General features: G+C 38.8%; 1 protein-coding gene across 1 annotated transcript; it reads left to right on the top strand.

Annotated features, from left to right (window-relative positions):
* The first annotated feature begins 11,889 nt into the window (after positions 1-11,889).
* Mrpl15 (mitochondrial ribosomal protein L15) lies at positions 11,890-20,932 on the top strand. Its single transcript, XM_033760730.1, has 5 exons — positions 11,890-12,128; positions 12,818-12,972; positions 13,824-13,989; positions 19,143-19,266; positions 19,594-20,932. The coding sequence occupies exons 1-5, from the start codon at positions 12,021-12,023 to the stop codon at positions 19,929-19,931; spliced, it is 891 nt and encodes a 296-aa protein (XP_033616621.1). The 5' UTR covers positions 11,890-12,020; the 3' UTR covers positions 19,932-20,932.
* Positions 20,933-22,436: the final 1,504 nt, after the last annotated feature.

The following is a 22,436-nucleotide window of genomic DNA, read 5'->3' as shown; positions in this document are numbered from 1 at the left end:
CGTTCTCACACCGCGCTCCCCAGCCTTCGCCCAGCCGCCTCCTGCCTCGGCCTCCCCGCTCTTGCGTCACAAAAGTCCCAGCTCCTCCCCAGGCCCCCGCCCGCGCATGCTTAGTGCGGCCGCCTGCGGGGCTCCTGTGAGCTCAGGACCCTGGCAAACTTTGGGTTCAGTGTTCTTAGCCCCCGGCCTGCAACCGCTTGTTGATCCTGCCTTAGGTTTCCACTCTTTGAGCGCCGTAGTGAAGAAGGAGCCCCCAAACCAACTGTAGTCTCTCCTAAGGGCTCCTTTGTTTCCCACGGCCTGGGGCTACTCGTTGACAGAGTCGGAAGAGCTGCTCTGGGAGAGGCCAGCCGAGCTTTGCTGTTTTTCCAGTGCGGTTTACACCAGTGTTGTTTTGGGGTTCACTCCCCTTCCTTTAAACAGGAGTTGGAAAGGAAAACGCTCCGTTGTCACCAAGAATCCTCAGCTTCCTTAAACTGATCAGTGCTACTATCTGGCGGACTGACAGTGATTGCTACAGTATTGATTTAAATGTGAGACTAGACAGTCCTTTTCCTGCGCAGGTGGCTCAACGGTCTAAAAAGGTAGTATGCTTTGGAAGAGAAGGAGATAAAAACACTTAAAGCTGAAATGCTGTGACCTTCTGAAGTTCATGGTTCAATGAAGGGACCTGAAGCTGTATAACATTGGGAAGGAGTTGCTGAATAACAGGTGTAAAGAAATTCACACTCCATTTTATAACTGTGATAAGCACAGTGCTGAAGGATTTGAGGTCTTAATTGCACTTTTTTGTTTTGTTTTAAACATTCTGTCTTGGATTTGAATGGTGAGAGTTTTGTGGACTTAAAAAATGTTAGGTTGATAATTGATTTATTTAAAATGACAATAATGGAACTCACATGGTGTATACTAGTATACATTTATATTAGGCTGTAATATTTCAGTGTCATATTAATAGAGGAAATTAAATTCTTTAGCTCTTATTATGAACATAAAATGTCCCAAATAATTATTATTATTTTTTCCTGTCAGTACTGGGAATTGAAACCAGGGCACTCTTACCATTCCTAGCTCCTGAAAAAGATGTTTTTTCTTTCTTCCCCCGCTTCCCCCCATCCCCTCCGTCGTTTCCTCTTCCATTTGAACATTTTCTTCCTATTTCACAATGTCTGTTATACATTTTGGTCCTCATTTACCCTATCAGTTTCTCACACCAGAGAAACAATACCATATTTAAACATGTGAGCCAATTTATTTCACTTAAGTGTATGGTCTCAAGGTGCATCCATTTAGCTAGAAATGCCTCAAGTTTATCCTTCTTTAAGGCAGAGTAGTACTTCGTTGTATTTTTTTTTTAAACACATCTTTATCCATTCACCATTGATGAGCATCTGGGCTTTTCCCATGGTTTAGCTGTTACAAGCAGTAGCACTATAAACATGGGTGTGCATACATCGCTGTGGTAGGATGCTTTTAATTCTTTTATGAAGATGCCAAGGAGGGGAGTAGCTGGATCACATGGAACCTCCAGTTTTAGTTTTTTGAGGAATGTCCTCACTGATTTCCACAGTGCTTAATGAATGTTATCATTATATAGGTGTGTGTGTGTGTACACACACATATATGAAATATACCAATACATTTTTTAAAAGAGTAGAAGAAAAAAATGGAAACAAAGCTTTTGTAAATAAGGAGGGGAAGAGGGGTTGAAGGGAGGGGAGGGAATGGGGAAAAAAAGAATCAAGATATGTCATGTACACGTACCAATTCCCTATGATGAATGTTATCATTATGCATATCTAAAATGTACCAATAAAATTAATTTTAAAAAATACATTTTTTTTTTTAGTCAGGGTGTTGGATCCTCCCACCTCACTCTCCCCAGTAGCTGCAAGTACAGGTATGAGCCACCATGCCTGGTGTTGTGTGAATTTTCCTATGCTGTAATGTGTAAGTCACTCTGTCAGTTCCGTCGGTGGGGAGTAGGACAGCCCGAGCTGAGGCACCTCTATGACCCATTTCTTCCTCCCACCTACATGCCACTGTTCTGCAGGGTTCACCTAGGTGCTACAGCCGCCAAGAAGCCTATTTTTTACTATTGTAATTGAATCATCTCTCTTCCTATGGAAATGAAATAAATATAATAATTGAAAATGTTTCAAATGATGTTGTACAAAAGAAAAATCATTAATAGCTATTTTTAAATTACAATAATATTTCACAATAAAGCAATATACAAAAAAGAATGGTTTTTCTAGATAGAAAATTGTTGGTTAGTTATCTAAATCAGGAAAAAATATTCAAAGTAGAATTTTTAAAATATACTATACACAGGCAAAATTTTAAAAACTACTTTACGGAGGTATACACCTGTGAAGCTTTCACCACCACCAAGCCATAAATATATCCATCACCCCCAAAAGTTCCTCTCGACCTCTATTACTGTAAGTTTTTTTGTTTCTTTTTGTTTGTTTGGTAAAAACACTAACCATAAAATCAACCCTCTAAGCAATCTGAAGTATTTGATACCATATTATTAGCTACAGGCACCATGTTGCATAGCTCTACAATACTACATATTGAATAACTGGAACTTCACACCCTTTAACCTTCACACCCTTTAACAAATCCTCAGTTCTCCCTCCCCCCAGCCCCTGGAAACCAGCATCTTGATTATTTTAGATGTAGGATTTCGGCAAACTCATAGTTTGTCATTCTGTGTGTGATATATTTCACTTGATGTAATGCAGTCCAGGTCCTTCTACATTGTCTCAAATGGCAAGATTTTTCTTCTTTTTAAAAGCTGAATTGCCAGAGTAGTAGCATACACCTTTAATCCCAGGACTCCAGAAGCTAAGGCTGAGGAATTGCTGTGACTTCAAGGCCAGCCTGGACTGCATAGTGAGACCCTGTCTCAAAACAAAACAAAAATGTTTCTGCTGCCTGTATTGCAAGCTCAAGGTCCCAAGTTCAGTCCTTGCTACCAAAAAAAAAAAAAAAAAAAGCTGAATTATATTTCATACTGTGAATATGACACAATTTCTTTACCCATCCATCTGTCAAAAGACATTTAGTCTGTTTCCCTAACTTGGTTATTGTGAATAAAGCTGCAATAAATAAGGGAATCTGTAATCTGAGCACTTGGGAGGCTGAAGCAGGAATCACCTCGAACTGCATAGCAAGATCCTGCCTCAAATAAATAAATGAATAAACAAATGAATGAATGCAGTTATCTCTTTGAGAGCTTTATTTAAATTCCTTTACATGGACCAGGGATTTAGCTCAGTGGTGCTGCCCAAGCACAAAGATCTGAATTCAATCCCTGGTACAAAAAAAAAAAAAAATTAAATTAAATTCCTCTGGGTAGATACCCAAGTAGTATGACAGTTCTTGTTTTAATTTTTTGAGGAACCTATATACTGCTACGCTATTTTCTATGATGGCAGTGCTAATTCACACTCCTCTCAGTAGAGTATGAAGATTCATTCACGCCAACACTTGTTTGTTTGCCTTTTGAGATAGGATCTCCCTTTGCTATGTATTTCAGGCTGGCCCTGAACTCACTATGTAGCCCAGGCTTGCCTTGAGCTCAAACTCACATGTGATCCTCCTGCCTCAGCCAACTGACGTCAAGGAGTATTTTTTTTTTCCTGTGTTTTTGTCTACAAATTTTACGGTTTCAAGTCTTGTACTTTAAGATGTTATCCATTTGCAGTTGATATTTGTAAATAGTATAAGGGTCTTTGGAATGTGGATATCCTATTTCCCCAACATCTTTATTAAAGACACTGTTTTCTCCTCATTTTATTTTCTTGGTGTCCTTGTCAAAAATTAATTGACTATATGCATAGGTTTCTTTCTTTCTTTCTTTCTTTCTTTCTTTCTTTCTTACTTTCTTTTGGTACCAGGAATCAAATTTGGGACCTAGTGCTTGCAAGGCAGGTGGCAGAACCATTGAGCTAAATCCCCAGCCTGAATAGGTTTATTTCTCCATGTATGTCTCTTTGTTCTGCTTCACAGGTCTTTCTATTTTATGCAAGTTACACACTGTTGGGATTTGTTTTGCTTTGTTTTGTTTTGTTTGGGGTTTTTTGTTTGTTTGCTTGTTTTTTGAGACAGGGTTTCACTATGCAGTTGAGACTGACCTGGAACTCACTATATAGCCCAGGCTGGTCTCGAACTCACGGCGATCCTCCTGCCTCATCCTCCCAAGTGCTGGGATTACAGGTGTGAGCCACCATGCCGGGTTTACCACACTATTTTTGATAACTATTATTTTCTAATATAATTTGAAATGGAGAAGAATTGGTTTCTTCTTTTTCAAGTTGTTTTGACTATTTGGTGTCTTTTGTGGTTGCTTATGAATTTTAGGATACTTTTTCATGTTTCTGTAAAAACAATTCAGATTTTACAGTCAGGATGTTGGGATTGCCTTGAATCTGTACATCTCTTTGAATAGTGTGAACATTTTGACAATATTCTAATTCATAAACACAGATACATTTGAATCTACTTTCATTTCTTTCTTCAATGTTTTGCAGTTTTTAAGCTGTAGAAGTTTTATGGGTCTTTCAATTTGGTTAAATTTACACTTAAGAAGTGTACACATTTTGGACTGGGGATTTAGTTCAGTGGCACTGCACCCCTTGCAAGCCCAAGGTCCTGAGTTCGATCCCTTAGTTACTTGGATTGATTGATTGATTGATTGATTTTGTACCGCGGATTGAACTCAGGTCCTTGTACTTGCAAGGCAGGCCACTGAACCGCTGAGCTAAATCCCCAGCCCTTGGATTTATTTTTAGAAGAAAGTTAAACTCTAGAAGGTGAAAAGAAAAGAAAACCAACAAAAAGACCCACACCCACATGGGAGAAATAGGAACATGACAAAGTTATTTGACTGGCATTGCAAATCAGTGCAAAATTGATAAAATTTTTTTCAACTAATGGTACTGGAGTAACTAGTTGCATTTGGAAAGAAAATGTATCTGGTTCCTCCATTATTTCCTCTTATCAAATTTGAAACAATTTCCTGAAGGAAAAATCTAAATAACTAATGATAGGTAGTGACTAACTTTTTTAATAATTAAAGAAATACAAATAGAAATAATTAACCACTTTGGTCCTATATAGTCTATGGTAAGAGTATAAAACCGCATATAGTTTGTTTGGTTTTTGTCCTTTTTTTTTTTTTCAGTACTGAGGATCAAACTCAGGACCTTGTGCTTGGCAGGTAGGCACAGCACCTTTGACCTACATCCTGGACCTTTGCTTTTGACTTTGTCAGACAGGGTCTAGCTATGTAGTTAAGGCTGGCCTGAACTCACTATGAAGCCCAGTCTGGCTTTGAACTTGTCATGATCCTCCAGCCTCATCCTCCTGAGTGCTGGGATTATAGGGATATACCACCACTCCTGGCAAAACTGCATATAGTATAAGATGAGAGTATAAAAGTGAATGAGCCTGACGTAAAATTTGGGAAAATCTAGTAAGGTTGCAGATGTACATGATTATGGTCCAATAACTCTGCTCCAGGGCATATTTTCAAATCCCTTATTAAGATTAATCATATATAGGGCTGGAGATTTAGCTCAGTGGTGCTGTACCTGCCTGGCAAGTACAAGGTCCCGAGTTTGATCCCCAGTAGAAAAAGCAAAATAAAACAAAACAAAAAAGATTAATCATATATACCAATTTAACTGGCCATGAGTGTACAAATTAACCATTATTTCTTGATGTGTCTGTGCTTGGGTTTCTGGATAAGATTAGCACTTGAATCAGTGGACTTAGAAAAGTGAGCTGCCCTCCCTCGAGTGTAACATCCATCCCAGGGAAGGCCTGAACAGAACAAAAAGGCAGAGGAGGGCTGGGGATTTAGCTCAGTGGTTCCGCTGCCTGCCTCACAAGGACAAGGACCCGAGTTTGATCCCCAGTACCAGAGAGGAAGGAAGGAAGGAAGGAAGGAAGGAGCATGCTTCAGATGTAGATGGGACTTACACCACCCAGATTTCCAATTGTTGATGGAGAGATTTTATTAGTAGTAAGGAGGCTGTCACTTATGAGTAAGGAGGCAACCACCAGAAGAAACAAAAGCAAAGTTAATAGTGACTCTTTATGCAGTTGAGAGTATAGCTCAGTGATGAGTACTTGCCTAGCATGTGTGAGACCCTACATTCAATCCCCAGTACTAATTTTTTTTCAAGTGATTGGTTATGGAGAGGGAAAAATAAAAAGGGGATGGGGAATTAGTGCTTGGTTATGTACCATTTGGCCTCTTTCTCTCTCTCTCTCTCTCTCTCTCTCTCTCTTTCTCTCTCTCTCGCCCTCCCTCCCTCCCTCCCTTCCTTCCTTCCTTCCTTCCTTCCTTCCTTCCTTCCTTCCTTCCTTCCTTCCTTCCTTCCTTCCTTCCTTCCTTCCTTCCTTCCTTCCTTCCTTCCTTCCTTCCTTCCTTCCTTCCTTCCTTCCTTCCTTCCTTCCTTCCTTCCTTCCTTCCTTCCTTCCTTCCTTCCTTCCTTCCTTCCTTCCTTCCTTCCTTCCTTCCTTCCTTCCTTCCTTCCTTCCTTCCTTCCTTCCTTCCTTCCTTCCTTCCTTCCTTCCTTCCTTCCTTCCTTCCTTCCTTCCTTCCTTCCTTCCTTCCTTCCTTCCTTCCTTCCTTCCTTCCTTCCTTCCTTCCTTCCTTCCTTCCTTCCTTCCTTCCTTCCTTCCTTCCTTCCTTCCTTCCTTCCTTCCTTCCTTCCTTCCTTCCTTTCTTACTGAGGATCAAACTCAGAACCTTGCACTTGCAAGGCAGATGTGGTGCCACGGAGGTAAAATCCCCGGCCCAGAAGACCTTTAGTTTGGTAAAATAGCATTGGTAAAATAGGTAGATTTTATCAAGGTGGTATTTATTTCTAGCCCCTTTCCATGCCCTCTTCATAGCCCTCTCTCAATATTAGTTTTTCCCAAAATAAAAAAGATTCACTAGGGCCAGGGATTTAGCTCATTGTTTCTGCTCACTGCCTTACAAGCCCAAGGTCCGGAGTTTGAACCCCAGTACCCCCCCAAAAAAATTTTTTTTAAAAAGGATCTACATCACTAGCTAGGGATGTAGCTCAGTGGCACCGTGGCTGCTTTGCAAGCACCCTGATTCCCTCTTATTTCACTAAGGAATAATCATTTCTCCAGTGTTCTGCTCCCCCACATTGATCATCACAAATATCACTTATTCTTTATACCAATTCCAGAAGTTTTTTTTTTCTTTTCAGTGTGAGTGATCAAACCCAGGGTCTTGCACATGGTAGGAAAGCACTGTACTACTGAGCTACATCCTCACAGTGGTCGCATCCTAGAAATGCCTTTGTCTTGGTGTATAGCAAAATTCAGCAATAATCTAATAACTGAAAATCTTTTCTTCCTCCTATTGTGTTGCTGCCAACATATTAAAATATTATTTTATGGGTTATCTCACTTCAGATAAAGTGTTTATGTGGCTTTATTATTTCTTTAATCTGAATAACAGGATTACATTGATCCAAGTCTCCATTTTCTGGTGTATTATGAGTATGGTTCCTGCAAAGCTTACTTATGGGATGAATGTATTCCCTTTTAGTTTCACTACCCCACTCCCACACTCTGCTTATCTTCAGAATATTTTAAAATAATGAGCTCAAAGGGATCAATCTATGTTAATAGACTGTTAGGCACAGGAATAGATGGAGAAGATTATGTGGGAGCGTGTGAGGCCTTCCCATGGGACTTCGAATTGCATCATCTTTCCAGGATCATTTTATTCTTTTTATGTCATGATACAGTATCATTATTAACTGGGGCTAGAATCAAGATGGACCTTAACTACAATAGTTGTTGAGATAAAGTTTTCTTATTATAAGGCCTTAACTTGTTTGAAACAGGGAGGGCTTACTTAGAATAACAACCTAAGCATGTAGGTGTGTAATAAGTACTAATTGTGCTGTTGCAATGATGTGGTAAAACTTCACTGACTTACCACACTCCCTTAATTTACATTCTTGCAACACAAACTCATCAAGCTATTCTGACAAGTTTTTGTTTTGTTTTGAGGTACTGAGGATTGAATCCAGGGCTGTTGCACTGGCTTACACCCCAGCCCTTTATACATTTTGAGCTGGTCTTGCTAAGTTGTGCAGGCTTGGATTTGCCCCTGCCTCACAGACTGTGAGATTACAATTATGTACCATCCCGCACCTTTTCTGACAATTTTTTATACTAAGTCAACATGTGGGAGGTGGGATAAACAAATGTACAGCCTATAATTAACTGCAAACCATTAGTTTTTCCACTATTAATTTAATGCCCACCAAGTTGCATAGCCCACTCAAAAAATATAATATATAATTCCAAGAAGCTCGGTGTATTATATTTCCTGTACCTCCTTTACTAAATTAAAAAAAATTGTTTGAGGCAGGTTGCAGCTGGCTTCGCACTTGTGATCCTCCTACTTCTACCTTCCTAGCAGCTGAGATTATAGGTGTGTGTCTCTGAGTCCAGCAAAACATACTTATGGTATTAACACTCAAACAGAAAGTTCATTATTTAATTCAAACAGTGATTTTTCTAGCTACTGGGTCCTCTCACAGTAGTCTATTCTCACCTGTAGGGTGATTGTCCTTCCTACTTTTATTTGATCCACACTTGCTCTGCAGAGCATGTTTCTTTTCCTACCTTTAATAAACATAAAGCTTTGCTACTTTAAAGAATGACTTTTTTCTTGGTAGGTATTAAAAAACTGTGTGTCTTTCTGTAGATTATGGTACAGTTTGAAATAATATTTTGTAAATGTATTCCCAAAGGTATTGTTGTCATATGTACCAAGTTTGTGGTCTCAGAACATTGAGGAATGAAATTTCAACCAAAAAAAGGGGTTGGTAGAGTTTTATTGGAAATAAGAATAGCTCCTGGATTCCAGGATGGCTCCCAAGTGGGTGGCCACTGAGCTGTTTGTCAAAGGTATTTTATATAGCAGCATGGGTAGCTGTGGGTCAAACTACAATCAACCTATAGGATTACAAGTGTAGTTGCTTAGCTAATATTGATCCAATAAGGAGGTGAGGCACATGGTAAGCATCATTAACTTTAGCTTACGTATAATTTCTAACATAAAAAGAATAAAGGCATTTCTTGAAAAGGATGGCAGTATGGGTCTGGATGTTCTGGTCACCCACCTATGTGTCTGATGCCCTATCTACTGGACCAGGTGGTGCTAATTACAGTGTGATCTTAAGTTGCTGCTTATCACTTGTGAGGCTTGCAGGCCTGGCCAACACATCTCCATCTTGAGGCCTGGCTCTTTTCAAATTTGCCACAAGTTACAATTTTGATGTGTCTCATCTTCTATGCTGATTTTCTTGAGGGCCTGATCCCTCTCTGGCAGCCTATTAATTTCTATTTTAACTTAACTGTCTATAATAGTATGAAAGTTCTAAGTTAAAAAATGGAAATAAAGTGTTTGTAAATGGGGAGGGAAGGAGGGGGTGAAGGGAGGGCCAGGGACAAGGGGAAAAAATGAGAACCAAGACCTGTCATGTAAAGGTACAAGATCCCAATAATGAATGTAACTGTACTGTATACCTAAAATGTACCAATACTCAATAAAAGAAAAAAAATGGAAAAAAATAGTATGAAAGTTCTAAAAAAAAAAGATAATGGAAGCCAACAAATTAAAAATCATCAAGGATGGGAAATAACTTTTTTTTTTTGAGAGAGAGAGAGGGTCTCACTATGTAGCCTAAACTAGCCTAAAACTCTTGGCAATCCTCCTGCTTCTGCTTCCCAAGTGCTGGGATTACAGGCGTGCACCACTATGCTCGGCTATTTTTTCTATATTCTATTTGTGTTGTTGTTCTTCCTCTTCCTCTTCTTCTTCTTCTTATTGTTAATATTATTTGGGGGGATTATTTGATGTTTGCAGTTCAGGCTGGGCTTAAATTTAACTATGTAGCCCAGGCCTTAACTCCTGGAGATCCTTTTGCCTCCACCTCCAAAGTTCTGGGATTACAGGCATACACCACCATGCTGGGACCTTACGCTCATATCATTTTGGAGAACTAAAATACCTGTATTTTTCTTCCATTATTTTGTATTTAGTCTAAAATAATTTTCATATTAAAACATATTGGGAACTTTCTCCAAACAGCCCAGGAGTGAAATCCTACTTGATTTCTTTCATGTTTATTTTTGAACTCAGTGTCTTGCTCATAAACATTGCTTAACTAAAGGAATGAATATGATTTTTTAAAAAATTGACAAAACATTTATTGGTACATTTTAGGCATACATAATGATAACACTCATTGTAGGGAATTTACAGCTGTACATGACACATCCCACCTTTTTTCACATTCCTCCTGCCCTCAAACTCCCTCCCCTCCCTATGTACAAAAGCTTTGTTTCCCTTTTTTCCATTTTCTTCTTTTTTTTGTCCTTTCCGTCCTTTTTCCCCTGACTCCTCCCTTGTTCTCCTTCCCATTTGAACATTTTTAATGCGATTTTTAAAAATGTAACTATTTACATTTGATTTAAAGTAACCTCAAAAAGGTTTAAACATGGAAATAGCTGCTCTCCAAAAAATTGTCTAACTTTCACTGTAACTGCTAGCAAGAACCAGCCAGGAACAGCTTACCTGTAAGACAGTGAAATAGTAAAAGAATATTAAAATAAAGGAATCAATTTTTGTTTTTGGTATTGGGAATTGAACCCAAGGCCTTTGTGAAGCTACATCCCCAATCCTTTTTCTGAGGTAGGGTCTTCCTGAAATGCTAATCAGCCAGACTGGGTTTTGCAATCCTCCTCCTTAAGATTACAGACATGCACAACCATGCCTGGCTAGGAACAGTCTTTTAAAATCACTTATGAGAATTGTGTTTAAATCCATTCATTTTTGGAGTTGAAACGTGTGTTTTGTGAGTAGCTATACAATTTTATATTATATAAATACTCCTTTTATGATAAGAAGCAGTTTACATCCTAGCTCTGCTGCTTCTTATGAGATCTGGGCTAATCTGCCCGATTTAGGCAAGCCATACCTTCTCTGTTAAATGTGATAACATCTACCTAGAGTCATTTTGTTATACAAATGAAATAAAGCTAATTTAACATGACGTCTGGCACATACCAGACTCTAAGTGTGCTCCTATTATTATTATTATTATTATTAGGGTTTCTTGGGGGGGGGTGTTGAGACAAGGTCATGCTTTGTAGTGCAGGCTGTCCTTCAACTCACAATGTAGCCCAGGCTGGCTTGGAACTCGTGGCAATCTTCCTGCCTCAGTCTCACAATTCTGGGATTACAAATGTGCGCCACGTCTGGCTGGTCCCCATTATTGAGTAAACAATATAGACACATGGATGAGAATTCATAGCTTTAATTTTATTCAAAGATTGGTATTAGAATCATTTTATAGTTTGACTTAAGTCTTTTTGTGTGTGTCAATCTCATTTTTTTTTCTCATTGTTTATTGGTACTTTTTAGGTATACAATAGTTAACATTCATCTTTGGGATCTTGTACCTTTACAAGACGTATCTTGTGTCTTATTCTTTCCCCATTCCCCTGCCCTCCCTTCATCCTTGTGCCATTTTTGTATCTTACATTACCCAAGCTCAAAAGCTAGTAATTTATCGCTCACTTTATTTTATTTTGGCTTCCACAGTCAACTTAGAGAAGATAGCAGCTTCATAATAATCTTACACAATACAGTCAAGGCCAAACAAATACTGAAAAATCTTCAAATGACAACTTTTTCAAAGTGTATTTTAGTTTGGCGGAAAAGAACGGTTTTCGAACTGAACAGAGGGTGAGGCCTGCCAACAGAGAACAATCTTGTAAAACAAAAAAGAACGCCCAGACGCAAGCGGGAGAATTGTGAAACTCCGGCCAGATTCTGAGGCTCACAAAGCGCCTGCAGCAGCGCGACAGGGGCGCGATAGCGGCCGTAAAGCAACCTGCTGAGACCACGTGGCCTCCAAAGCGGCTCCCAGCGTCCTTGGAGGTCCTGGGGCTTGCGGGTAATGGCGAGCCCAGTGCAGGGTGGTGGGACCCGGTCCCTGGATCTGCTCCGGTCATTGCCGCGTGTGAGCCTGGCCAACCTAAAGCCCAGTCCCGGCTCCAGGAAACCGGTAAGTGTCTGTTAGTGGATCGGAGAGCGCTGGGGCACGGGCTGTGGCCTGTTACTCGTGGCGTCCTGGAGGACAGCTTTTGCCAGAGGCTGCTGCGTGAAGCGGAGGGTTGCTGAGCCGGGTGCCTTCCGCTGCCCAGCCTGAAGAGCAGTGACACACAGCAGCATTAGCTAGTACTGGTTGGTTGGATGAGTAAATGGCATAACCAAAAAAATCAACAAAAAGGTGAAATGAAGTTGTTGTTTTTTATTTTAAAGATACATAAAAAGATTTTATTTGTAAAGGGGAAGGAGTTTAGTCAAATAGGCCAAATCTCATGACGTCATCAGATTCCACAGACTCCTCTGCTGCAGCAAGGTCAATACCAGCAGCCGGAGCTGCAAAGCCCGGGGCAACAGAGACGGCCACAGCCCCTCCGGCTGGCACACTGGCAAGCTTGCTAATCCCCTGGGCAATTACATCTTCATTGTTTTTCCCATTGAGCTCAGTGATGACCTTATTAAGCCGGGCATCGTCTGCCTCGATGCCCACGCTGCCCAGGATGTTCTTGATGTCCTTGGCGCTGGGGAAGGGGTTGCCTCTGAGAACTGTCAGCATGTAGGAGGCGCTGTAGGGCAAGTGCGATCTCTGCGGCCCTTGGGAAGCAAAGGAAAAGTGTATTTGAATATCCTAAAACTCTTTTCTTTTAGGAGAGACGACCAAGAGGTCGGAGGAGAGGTAGAAAATGTGGCAGAGGCCATAAAGGAGAAAGGCAAAGAGGAACCAGGCCCAGACTGGGCTTTGAGGGAGGCCAGACTCCATTTTACCTCCGAATTCCAAAATACGGATTTAATGAAGGACATAGGTAAGTTGTTTTTTTTTTTTTTTAATGAGTTTATTGGTACATTTTAGGTATACACTACAGTTACATTTAGGTAATGTTGTTTTGCTTTTTAAAGTGCAGACCCTTGATTTTCATGTAGATTTACCTGTAAGAGTAATTTTGCAGAATTTTAAAATTCATTTCAAAATAAACTTTCTTTTTGCTACTATTTCACTGGATCATTTTCAGTAATGAAACAGCTTGGATGAATAGAGAAAAAAGGCCCAGTTATTCTCAGACCTACAAAATGGAGATGATTATACATATTCTTACAATTGCTTAAAGGATTAGCAATAAGTAATTATATGTAGATAGATATAGATAATATATCTGGCCCATTGTAGACCCCTACTTTGTAATTCAGATTATGACATTTTCCATAATTTTGTTTATTTATATATGTGGGTAAGTAAACCAGGTGCTTATAGAAGTAAATTATTTTTACTCTAAAGTACCCTAAATCCATCAATATTACTTGTTTGTGAGGTAGAAGGTTTTTTATTTTGTCAAACCATCAAAAATGATGGAAATGTGGAGGTACAAGATCCCAACAATGAATGTAACTGTACTGTATCCCTAAAATGTACCAATAAACTCAATTAAAGCAGAAAAAAAAAAATGATGGAGACAGGCCGGGGATTTAGCTCAGTGGTTACGCCACCTGCCTCCTAAGTGCAAAGACCAGAGTTCGATCCCCGGTACCCCCCCACAAAAAAAACCCTCACCAAAACAAAAATGATGGAGAAAAACACAGGACAGAGCTTTGAGTTGATTTGGCAAAGTTACAGGAAAATTAATCTTTATTTTAGAATTGTTATTTTTTTGATTCATAGCTTCAGACGTCAGTATCATCCTTTGAGTCTCAAGAGACTGCAGTATCTTATTGATTTGGGTCGAGTTGATACTACTGAACCTATAGACTTAACCCAGCTTGTCAATGGGAGAGGTGTGACCATCCAGCCATTTAAAAGGGACTATGGTGTCCAACTGGTTGAGGAGGTAAGTTTGGATTAGATCTTTTGGTCTTATATAGAAACATATTTTTTATTTCCATATATAGTAGTTCCCGTTTTATCTCATTCCAGGTGGGTGCCTGAAACCATGACTATCATCAAAACCTATGGTTTTTCCTTTACATATATATATTTGTGATATAAGTTTGTAAATTAGGCATATAAGAGATTAACATCAATAACTTGCCACAGATCTTAGCATCTTCAGCATAAGATTATTTTCTTCCTTTAAGGAATACTTTTATCTTTTCACTTAAAGAAGGCACTTGTGGCTTCTCTTTGGCATATCTGAATTACCATTATCACTACTATTGCACTTTTGGAGCTATCATTAAGTAAAATAAGTGTTTTTTAATTTAATAAGGTTGAATTGTTTATTTCTGGGATTTTTCATTTAATTATTATTATTATTAATTTTGGTGCCAGGGATCGAACTCGGGACTTTGCACTTGAAAGGCTGGTGGCAGCACCACTGAGCTAAATCCCTGGCCCTCCCATTTAATTTAATTAAATTAATTAATTTATTTATTTTTGGTACTGGGGGTCAAACTCTCATCCTTATAGGCAGCAAAACCACTGAGCTAAATCCCCAGGCTTCCATTTAATTTTTTGAACCATGGTTGACTTTTTTTTTCCATTAAATTTATTGGTATATTTTAAGTATACAATACAGATACATTCATCATTGGTATCTTGTACCTTTGCATGATGTATCTTGGTTCTTATTTTTTCCCCATTCGTCTGCCCTCCCTTCATCCTGGACTATGGTTGGCTTTGAGTAATGGAAACAAAGGCAGGCAAAACTGCGAATAAAGGGATTGCTATAGTTAACATTCTGCCCTCTTTTTTTATCCAGTTTGAGTTGTGTTCTTAAGCATTACTTAATTTTAGAAAGCTGAGCTTCTTGCAGGACTGTTTTCCCTCATCCTGGAATGTGCTTCTCCATATTGGTATAGCTTATACTCTCAACTTTTTTTGAGTCTCTGCCTAAATGTTAACATATCAGGAAGGTCTTTTTGACAGCTTTTTATAAAAGAGCCCTTGCCCTGCCTTGCAGTCACATTGTCTGCCGGTGTTTTGAATGTGTATGAACATTTGCATTTATTACCAATTTACACATTTATGTTTTGTAGTCTTCATCACTAGAATGTAAGCTTTCTTGAGAGCAGACAATTTGACTGCTATATTTTCTTTTTCTTTTTTTAAATTGAGTTTATTGGTACATTTTAGGGATATAGTACGGCTACATTTATTGTTGGGATCTTGTACCTCTACATGACAGGTCTTGGTTCTCATTTTTTTCCCCTTGTCCCTGCTCTCCCTTCACCCCCCTCCTCCCCTCCCTATTTACAAACACTTTATTTCCATTTTTTCATTTTCTCACATTTTTTTCTTTTCCCTTATTACCCTTCCCCTAGCCATCCCACCTTCTCTACACCCTTAGCCCCTTTCTTCCCATTTCACAATGTCAGTTATCTCATTAGGATCTTATGTGCTATTACAGTTTATTCACACCAGAGAAACTATTCGGTATTTACACATATGTGACTTATTTATTTCACATAGGAGCATATCCTCAATATGTATCCATTTTTCCTATGAATGAATCTAATTTCTCATTCTTTATGGCTGAGTAATATTCCATTTTATAGAAAAAGCACATCTTTATCCAGTTTCCAATTGATGGGCAAATGGGCAGTTTCCAACTTTTAGCTATTACAAACTGTGCCACTATAAACATGGGTGTGCATATATCACTGTGATATGATTCTTTTAATTCTTTTGGAAAGATACCCACCAGAGGGATGGCTGGGTCAAATGGAACCTCTAGTCCCAGCTCTTTGAGGTATCTCCATATTGATTTCCACAGTGGTTGTACCAGTCTGCACTCCCACCAACAATGGAGAAGGGTTCCTTTCTCCTCACAGCCCTGCCAACATTTGTTATTGTTTGATTTCTTTCTTTTTTTTGGTACTGGAAATCAAACTCAGGTCCTTGCGCTTGCAAGACAGGCCACCGAACCGCTGAGCTGAATCCCCTGCCCCTTGTTTGATTTCTTGATAGGAGCCACTCTTTGTGGAGTGAGCTGGAATCTCAGTGTTGTTTTCATCTGCATCTCTCGAATGACCAGTGATGTGGAACATTTTTTCATATATTTACTTGCTGCTTTTACTTCTTTGTCTGAGAAATGTCTGTTCATTTCAGATGCCCATTTTTTTGGCTGCTATATTTTCAATTTTGGAAATATTAGTACATGATAGTTACTCAATTAACACTTATGGGGAAGCCAGGTGTGGTGATGTGTGCTTGTAATCCCAGCACTTGGGAGGCTGAGGCAGGAGAATGGCTGTGAGTTCAAAGCCAGCCTGAACTACATAGTGAGACCCTGTCTCAAAAAACAAAATAAGGGCCGGGCCGGGATTTAGCTCAGTGGGGTTGCCACCTGCCTCACAAGTGTAAGGTCCCAAGTTCGATCCCCGGTACCAAAAACATAATAAAACAAAACAAAATAAAACTTGGGCCACTGGATTTAGCTCAGTGGTGCTGTGCCTGCTTTGAAAGCGCAAGGTCCTGAGTTCAATCCCCAGTGTAATAAAAAAAAAAAGGAAAAGGAGTATGTTATATTATGTTCTAACTACAGTAAAGTTTTCTGTTTGTAGTAATTGGCCAGGAGTTTATGAGGAAATAAATTTTTGTATATTGTTATTCCACCACTGCTGCTTTAATATAGTGCCGCAGGAAACCTAGTGCCCACTAGAGGGAAGCATATAATGATAGAAAAATCTTATGTCCTTAAAAAAAAGTATAACTATGAACAATAGCTTTTCAGAAGAGATAGTTTGAAGAGAATACCAAATACATGCTTGAGCCTCAGTGTATTACTCTGTGTATCTAAGGAAATAGACATGTGTTATATGAAAAAATCCATTCCTTCATCAGCACATTCCTATAGTCTTTAGGTGTGTCCGTTAAACTAGCAAAAATTAAAATGTTTTATCTTTTCTTAATTTCAGATTTACAAGGAAATAGTAGATTTAAAAAACTTTTGAAAAAGACAAAAGTTTTGATTTCAAAATTGTCAATTGGAAATATATATTCTTTTTTTTTTTTTTTTGAGACAGCGTCTCCCTTTGTAGTTCAGACTGGCCCAGAACTCACTATGTTGCCCAGGCTGGCCTCAAACTTGCAGCAATCCTCCTGCCTCAGCCTCCAAGTGCTGGGATTACAGGCGTGTACCACCATGCCTGCCTGGAAATATATATTCTTGAGGAAAATTAAATGTGGTAAAAGATCTTCCTAAAAATGCTGTTTGTAATATTGAAAATACTAGAACTGACTCCAGTGTCCAAGGATAGAGAGATGGTTAAGCATTCTGTTGAGTACTAATTAAAAAGCACGAATAAGGTCTTATTTTATGACTCAAAGGTGCCATTGATTATAAAATTGCACACCAATGTCAGATATAAAAATGGGAAAAATGCATCTTAAATATAGTGAAATATTTTAAAAATACATAAAAAGTTAACAAGAAAAACCAGATTGGGAGGTTAAAAAAACAGCAAAATAAAAATTTTTTTTTTTTGCCACAAAAATAGTAATTCTGCCATCTTTTTATTTTGAAATGAGAAAATTTTAGCATGTCGTGATTGATGTGACTAAAAACATTATTTTCAGAAGTTCAGTGTTACATTTTCTGTTATTGAACATTTGGGAGAAAAGTAGACTTTCTATTTTTTTTCGTTATCTCCAGCCTAGAAACTAATAGTAATGAATGCAAAATGAATTTCTGGCGGCAGGGGAGGTAGCTCAGCGGTAGAGTGTTTGCTGAGCATACATTCGAGGGCATGGCTTCAATTGCAAGTAGTGAAAAAAGAAATCTGTTTTTTGCGTTTTTTCCTAGAGAGAGCCAACTCTCCAAAACCCAGATATTGTCAAATGTTCTGTCCTACATGATTCGGTCTTCCTGTCCCTTCTTTAGCCTTCTTTTGGCCTTTGGCTTTACTTAGATATAAGGAGGATTAATTTTATCTGTATCATATATCATAATGTTATAGATGAACACAGATGCTCCTGCAGGTACAGCTCAGTGGTAGAGTGCTTGCCTAACATGTGCACATCTCTGGATTTAGTCCCCAGCACTACAAAAATAAAACAAATCAAACAAACCCTCAAATAATGGCAAATAATGTTTTTTTGAGATAGGGTCTTGTCATATAGTTCAGGCCTTGAACACACTATGTGGCTGAGGTTGGCCTCAAACTTGCTGCAGTCCTCCTGCCTCAGAGTCCCAAGTGCTGGGATTACAGGCATATGCCACTTGGATTCCTTGGATTAGAATTTTATCTTTAGCTGGGGATTTAGATTTAACTCAATTGTTCCACCGCTTGCTTCACCAGCATAAGGTCCCGAGTTCAATTTCCCGTACCAAAATTAAAAAAAAGAATTTCATCTTTGTGGTCTTGGGCAAATTACTTTAGCCCTGTGCTTCATTATCTCCACCTGTGAAATTGAAAAAGCAATAATCCTGTCTGATGAAGCAGTAATCCCATTATGAGAATTAAGCAGTCTTGCTGTCAGTAAATTATCAGGAATGGGTGCTTATATTGGCATCTACTAGATGCATAAAATGGGAGTGTAGTCATTCCTATTTACAGGGATTTAAAATTGATAAAAACAGGGTGGCTTAAATCTAAAAAAGAAAATTTTTTTGAGAGGATACCAACATAGAGAAATTTAAAAACAGGAATTACTTTTTGTAATAGTAAGAAAAGGGCTAAAGGTATTGGGCAAATGGGAGGGGAAGGGAAGGTAAAAAGGGAAAAAAATAAGAGAAAAGGGAAAAAATGGAAACAAAGTCTTTGTAAATAAGGAAGGGTAAAGGGGGGAAGGGAGGCTGGGGAATGGGGAAAAAATAAGAACCAAGATATGTCATATAAAGGTACAAGATACCAATGATGAATGCAACTATTGTATATATAAAATATACCAATAAAAAATATTAAAGAAAAAAAACCGGAACTACTCTTACATTGTAGGTACTTTGGAGGGGAAAACATTGTTTAAAAAGGAATCTTGACATGGTTAGTTTTCTTGAGCCAACTTATTTACTGTAAACAGTTTTGCTTTGACTTATAACAGGGTGCTGACACCTTCAAGGCGAAAGTTAATATTGAAGTACAGTTGGCTTCTGAACTAGCCATTGCTGCAATTGAAAAAAATGGTGGTGTGGTTACTACAGCCTTCTATGACCCGAGAAGTCTAGGTAAGCTTGTGCTTGGGTAATTTTCTGCTTTGTGTCTTTCTCTTCGATTAGCTACTGGGTGGTTTTTCTTTTTTCTTTCTTTTTTTTTTTTTTTTTTTTTTTTTTTGTTGTTGTAATAAACAAAGAATGGAACTCGACCTTGTGCCTGCGCAGTGCCACTGAACTACATCCCCCAGCCCAGCTGCTATTTTAATTACTTAGCAAGTTTAGAAATGTACATCTCTGGATTATCTCATTTTAGTAGATTTTAAAAAATAAATGATTAAATTTGTAATATAATCATCATGTATAGAACCAGTATTTGTATATTTCTTATTTATTTATCAGAAATTCTGTGCAAACCTATTCCGTTCTTTCTGCGTGGACAACCCATTCCAAAACGAATGCTCCCACCTGAAGAGCTGGTGCCATATTATACCGATGCAAAGAACCGAGGTTACCTGGCGGATCCTGGCAAATTTCCTGAAGCAAGACTTGAACTTGCCAGGAAGTATGGTTATATTCTACCTGATATCACCAAAGATGAACTTTTCAAAATGCTCAGAACTCGAAAGGATCCAAGGCAGATTTTCTTTGGTCTTGCTCCTGGATGGGTGGTAAATATGGCAGATAAGAAAATTCTAAAGCCTGTAGATGAGGAGCTCCTCAAATACTATAGCTCATGAATTCCCTTCCAGGAAAGCAGAGTTGTGAAGATTACCAGAAAAGGGACTGAACCATGGATTTCCCATATGTATAGTACTTTTCCAGGGTTGGTGTCAACTGTCAGTGTAATCATATCTCTTTTTGTAATATATTCATCTAAAATGAAAATAAAATGCATGAAGCAAGGACTGCATAGGGGAACTGAGTCTGTGGATTGTGTCTCAAGAGATTTAAATTTGCTGCTTGTCTGTTGAAGGATGATTATAGCTATTTAAAAAATATTTCTAGTTCATCTTTTCATGATCTTTCCTCCAGCCTTTTCTTGTTATTGTTACAAGCCAGAGTGAATTTGGTATTGGTTTTGATTTCTTATTTTTTTGGGTGCCGCGGATTGAACTCTGGTCCTTGCACTTGCAAGGCAGGCGACAGAACCACTGAGCTAAATCCCTGGCCCTGGAATGGTATTGATTAATAAGCCTGTTCATTGAGATTAGAGCTGATGGTGAAAAGGTAATGGCTTCTTTATTTTTTTGGTACTGGGGATTGAACTTGAGCCCTTGTACTTGCAAGGCAGGCAGCGGGAACACTGAGCCAAAACCCTGGCCCGGGTAATGGCTTCTTTTAATCAGGAGCCTCAGGGAAGCGGGGTTGCCCAGTGTCAGGATGGAGAAGCCTCAGAGCAAGATGGAGAGGATCAGGAATATGGACTTAAGCCTGAGGAGTAGCTTCAGAATTGTGTGAATAAATGTGTGTGGGCAATGACTTTGTTTTTTTGTATGTGTGTGGTACTAGTGACTAAACCCAGAGCAGCTGAGTGTATTGCACAGCACTGTGCCCAGTTTAAACTCAGTTAATGTAAAAGATTCAGAAGTTAGCAAGGTCATTTAGCTTTTCCGTGATATATTGTACCTAAATCTCATGAAAGCTTTAATTTACCTTGAGTGATTTAAAACTGATCTTTCAATAATTCATTATAATTCTTCCCGAGAAATAAAATGGTTCCTGGCTGATTATTTCTTAAAATAAAAATGTTTAAAACTTAAACTATGCATTGTTTTTTATTGTTTAACTTTTAAGCTCACATATTGCTAACCTGGAATTCTACCAAAATTATGTAGTCTGGCTTGCTATTGAACCACTCCTTAGAGCCTAGAACTTACAATCATCTTTTTAGGTCATCCTCTGTGGTGGTGTACAAAATCCCTGGAATTCTAGAGGCTATATAGAAGTTTAAAAGCATACCTTTATTTTTTAAGAGACTCCAAGTGACAGAGTCGGTGTGTTAGGATTAGTTTTGGTTGCATTGGATAAGAACTCCAAATCATAGTGCTTTTGATATAGACAGCTTAGGTATAAATATAGTAGGCAGTCAGGCTGGGCCCTCAAGTCAATATGGAGGACAACACCTCAAAGCTGTAGCTAGAGGCACATCTAAAGAAGGTTAAATTCACAATGCATGCTTCCCTAAGGGATGAATAGAAGCTTGAAATTTATTGGCACCAAACTTTTTTGAGGTTTCTGAAATAGGCCATTTGGGGTGGGCCATCCTCTCCCACCAGTTTAGACTAAAACCTCTAAGACTAAGACAACAGATTATCGACCAAGGTTAATGATGTCATCCATTACTATTGGGTCAGTATTACCTAAGTGACGATACTTGTAATCTTATTGGTTGATTATAGTTTTTACCCACATTGTACCCACCCCTCCTGACTTTGCTGTAAAACTTCCTTTGAGAAATGGGCTCATAGGCAACCCATCTGGGACCCTCTTGTCTCAGGATCTATTCTTGTTCCACATTCTTACTCCCTGATAAATGTTTCTACTCTTAACCTTCATTGTACTTTAGGACTCATTCTTCAACTTTGGGGAACACCACTCAGTGTATCGAACATCTAGCCTGTTGGAAGTTACATTTATTTCTCCTATATCATTTCTGTGTCACTTGGATGAGGTAAAGTTTATTTTTTTCTCGTAGAGTGCCAAACTCTGTTCAAGGGCTTCTTGCTGATTCTGTTGCACACCACCAGAGCCCAGGGTTTCTTATAAATGTTCGCACCTAAGAGTGAGATCCTCATTTTCATGACCCAAATAGGGATTGGCAGGAATAAGCCAGCTTTTCTTAAGGAATGTTCTAGGAGCTGCCACACAAAGGTTTTAGTATATCCTATTGGCCATATGTTGAATACTATCTTTTCCTCAGATCACATGAATTGACTTACATAAAAGTAATTTTTACCTGAAAACATGCAGATGCTAGTTCCCTGCCCCTTGTCAGATCTTTTTGGATGAAGAAGAAAAACTGAAAATGACCTGCTAGACAAAAACTGCTGTAAAGAAGGTACTTGTTCAGTGCTAGGATTTCCTGTTCATTGTCTCACTGTACTTTTATTTTTTTTTCTTCCACAGAAACTCTTACTGCCTCTCGGGGCCCCTAAGTCAGAGATTTGAGTGACAAAGAAGCCTTTGTATCTTCAGGGCTGGCTTTGAATACATCTGTTTTCTTCCATTAAGTTTTTTTTTTC

Source organism: Fukomys damarensis, unplaced genomic scaffold (genome assembly GCF_012274545.1).
Source record: "Fukomys damarensis isolate Sample0158 unplaced genomic scaffold, DMR_v1.0_HiC HiC_scaffold_5, whole genome shotgun sequence".
Lineage (NCBI taxonomy): Eukaryota > Metazoa > Chordata > Mammalia > Rodentia > Bathyergidae > Fukomys > Fukomys damarensis.
This window is presented reverse-complemented; position numbering and strand designations above follow the sequence as displayed.